The 4,137-nt window shown below is 42.5% G+C and overlaps 1 protein-coding gene across 1 annotated transcript; it reads left to right on the top strand.

Annotated features, from left to right (window-relative positions):
- Positions 1 to 2,147: 2,147 nt before the first annotated feature.
- Positions 2,148 to 3,727, top strand: LOC309964497 (transmembrane protein 65). The gene has a single exon (XM_082843564.1). The coding sequence runs from the start codon at positions 2,354 to 2,356 to the stop codon at positions 3,056 to 3,058; it is 705 nt and encodes a 234-aa protein (XP_082699690.1). The 5' UTR covers positions 2,148 to 2,353; the 3' UTR covers positions 3,059 to 3,727.
- Positions 3,728 to 4,137: the final 410 nt, after the last annotated feature.

Genomic DNA, 4,137 nt, shown 5'->3' on the forward strand with positions numbered 1-4,137 from the left:
CTGTATTAATGTATGTCTTTCTTATGCCTTCAGTATTTCATTTTATATACTTTTTAATTGGTAATGATAATATTTTTAAGCATGTCCTAATAAGATCCTATGCTTCTTGAAGGAGAGACTTGAAAAATCACCCAAGAGTAGAAGACCAGGTATGACTAGGGACTAAAATGCAAGATACATTTGGGACACGATCCAGGTGAGGGATTTGAGGACCATGAAATGTTGTTCTTGCCAAAATCTTTACCCAGAGGGTATCTGAACTTCAAGTAGACCGAAAGCCACCATGGTACTGAGCTCCCTCTGATCCTGGAGCAGTCACAAAGCCGGCAAGGAGAGCCAGCATGGTGGCCCACTCAGCCGTGCTGAGCAAGAGGACTTGAGGGTGAGAAAAGTAACCCACAGCCCCAGAAGGATCCATTAGATTTTTCTTCCCAACTGAATGGATGCTAAATTCTAACCCTTCTCTCTATTCTGTATCTGACAGATGCATCCAGATTCAGCTGCCACCGTACGTTGGTGTTTTCTGAGGGCCCACAGAGACCTCACTTTCTTGTTAGAGCTTGAAGGTTCCTAGTAAACATTAGTCTTGGAGATTCTTACCATTGGCCAGAAGAGGTGCTGCAGACACAAAAACTGCCAGCAGAAATATTTGAACCTCTTTTAGGTGGGTTTAACTTGGAGAAATCCCTGGGAGGAATCACAATAGATCTATACATTTTCTTGTAAAGGATAGCCAGCCATGAACACATCTTTAGCTGGGCTTTAAACATTCAGAAGGTAGTATTTTTATCTGTAAAGGAACATATACTATCTTATTTATTTATTGAAAAAGGAAGTAAAGAAATCAGGCATACAACCTAGTAAACTCTGGTATTAGCTGACTTTGACCTTGGGTAGCCCTCTCTCTCTCCAAGCATGAATATCCCCAATTCTATGATTAGGGGATTTGTCTAGACCAGAGGGCAGCCAAATTTGACCTGTCACCTATTTTTGTATGGCTTGCAAGTAAAGAATGCTCTTTTTACATTTTTAAATAATTGAAAAAAATCAAAAGAAGAATAATATTTTGTGACACATGGAAAATATATTCAAATGTTAGTGTCTGTAATACAGGGTTTCTTTTTGTTTTCTGATATATGAAAATTTTTAATTAATTTTTATTGGAGTATAGTTGATTTATAATGTTATGTTAGTTTCTGCTGTAAACAAAGTGAATCAGTTATACATACACATATATCCACTCCTTTTTAGGTTCTTTTCTCATATAGGTCATTACAGAATATTGAGTAGAGTGCCCTGTGCTATACAATAGGTTCTTATTAGTCATCTATTTTATATATGGTAGTGTGAATATGTCAATCCCAATCTACCAATTGATCCCTCCCTGCCCTTTCCCCCTTAGTAACCATAAGTTTGTATTCATTTACAAATTGTCCATGGCTGCTTCTACACTTTAGTGGCAGAGTTGAGTGGGTGGAATAGAGACTTCAGTCTCTATATTTACGGTCTGGCCCTTTACAAAAAAGATTTGTTAATCCCTCGTCTACAGTAGCATTGTCCAAAAGAAATACAATACAGTCAGATAGGAAATATTAAAGTTTCTAGTAGCCACATTAAAGAAATAAAAAGAAAGAGGTGAAATAAATTGTAATGATATATTGTATTTAACCCAATATATCCCAAAAATGCAATGTGTAATCAATATAAAGAATTTTGGGTGAGGTATTTTACATGATTGTTTTCATACTAAATCTCCAAAATCGGATGCATATTTTGCACTTCTGACGCATCTCAATTAAGCTAGCTACATCCCAAGTACTCAACAGCCACATGTGGTCAATGGTTACTAAGCCAGACAGCATGGAATCAGATTACCTCTAAGGTTCTTTGCAGGTTTAACATGATAAAACAGTCTAAAATATGTGTAGGTTTAAAAAACAAAAACAAAAAAAACGAACAAACAACAACAACAAATCCCTCTCCATTCTCCAGGTTCCAATTACTAGAGTTCCACTCCTTAAAATCTTTTCTGGGCCGCTCCTCTGGTTGCGAGGCGCCCGCCCGCAGCGCCCGCCCGCCTTCTCCGGGAGCGCTCTCCCGGCCCGGACGCCTCAGAGAAAGTTTTTGTCGTCTGGAGGGACCGGAGGCGCCGCGAGCCTTTGGGAAGGGAAGGAGGACTGAAGAGGAGGCTCCAGCCGCGCGGGCCCGGCGAGTGCATGGTTCCCGGCGCCTCGGCTGCCTGTCAGGAGGACATCGGGGCGGGGTCGGGCTGAGCCCAGCTCCTTCTTCCCGCGGGTTCGCCAAAAATCGCCCTCCCGGACTGCCGCGGGGCGTCCCCGCTCCTCAGCCCGCCATGTCCCGGCTGCTGCCGCTGCTGAGGAGCCGGACCGCGCACAGCCTGAGGCCGGGCCCGGCCGCCGCGCCCCGCCCGCCGTCCTGGTGCTGCTGCGGGCGGGGGCTGCTGGCGCTCGCGGCCCCGGGCGGCCCCCGGGAGCTGGGCACCCACCCCAAGAAGGAGCCCATGGAGGCGCTGAACACGGCGCAGGGCGCGCGCGACTTCATCTACAGCCTGCACTCCAGCGAGAGGAGCTGCCTGCTCAAGGAGCTGCACCGCTTCGAGTCCATTGCCATCGCCCAAGAAAAATTGGAAGCTCTACCACCCACCCCAGGACAGCTGAGATATGTATTCATCCACAATGCGATACCTTTCATAGGGTTTGGCTTTTTGGATAATGCAATTATGATTGTTGCAGGAACCCATATTGAGTTATCTATTGGAATTATTTTGGGAATTTCAACTATGGCAGCTGCTGCTTTGGGAAACCTTGTGTCAGATTTAGCTGGTCTTGGACTTGCAGGCTACGTTGAAGCTTTGGCTTCCAGGTTAGGCCTATCAATTCCTGATCTCACACCAAAGCAAGTTGACATGTGGCAAACACGTGTTAGTACACATTTGGGCAAAGCTGTTGGGGTGACTATTGGCTGCATTCTAGGAATGTTTCCTTTGATTTTCTTTGGAGGAGGTGAAGATGATGAAAAACTGGAAAAGAAAAATTAACTCTCTTAGGATACCTATAAAAAGATGTAAACTAATGTACCTCAGTTATTAAATATGCTGTCACAACATTTAGGAATTAAGACAGTAACAGTGCATAGATATGGGATCAACTAATTCAGCATGTATTATGGAAAACACTAACTTATTGTGGCTTGGTTTTCTTGGGACATCTTTTTAAAAAAAAATTTGTGTAAATTGTTGAAATGCTTTTTCATCAATGGCAGTCAACATTTTACCTTTTCTTTTTCTTTCTTTATATACCAAAATATCATTTAAGTATCAGTCATTGATGTGCTGTGCTGACTTGGGGTTTGCCTATTTGTTGCTTACCACGTGTACATGCATGAACGCATTTTCTGTTGTTGTTCCCTTATAGTTACAATTCAACCTTAAGATTTTTTCCAAATTACTTAAGATGTTTAACATCAGTTAAAGATTTTTTTTACTCTTTTTGGCAACATCAATTTTGTACTGTTTCACAGTAAACATTTACAATCATAATTTCAGTCATTTAAAAAAAACTCTCACATCTATTCAAAATGGACAGAGACTTTAAGTATTTTAAGTACCTATCACTCATTTTAATTTTCAGACCTTATTGTCTCAAGAGCTGGAGATTAATCAGGATGAACAATTATGTGGTCTCCCTACTACATAAAACCATATATGTTAACAAGTGTATTATTTTGAATTTTTTTTTTACCAATTTAATTTCTCAGTTTTGAATAATTACATAGTGATTTCTGACTCCTAAGGGAAAGTCATTATTTTAGAGTATTTTGGGTTTTTTTGTTGTTGTTGTTGTTTTTGCGGTGCATGGGCCTCTCACTGTTGTGGCCTCTCCCGTTGCGGAGCACGGGCTCCGGACGCGCAGGCTCAGCGGCCATGGCTCACGGGCCCAGCCGCTCCGCAGCATGTGGGATCTTCCTGGACCCGGGCAAGAACCCGTGTCCCCCTCATCGGCAGGCGGACTCCCGGCCACTGCGACACCAGGGAAGCCCATTTTAAAGTATTTTTAATGGGGATTGTGGAATTAATGTGTGAACTAAGGGGTTTGACATGACACTTGGAAAATTAAG

Source organism: Leucopleurus acutus (assembly GCF_964270905.1).
Source record: "Leucopleurus acutus genome assembly, chromosome: 7".
Lineage (NCBI taxonomy): Eukaryota > Metazoa > Chordata > Mammalia > Artiodactyla > Delphinidae > Leucopleurus > Leucopleurus acutus.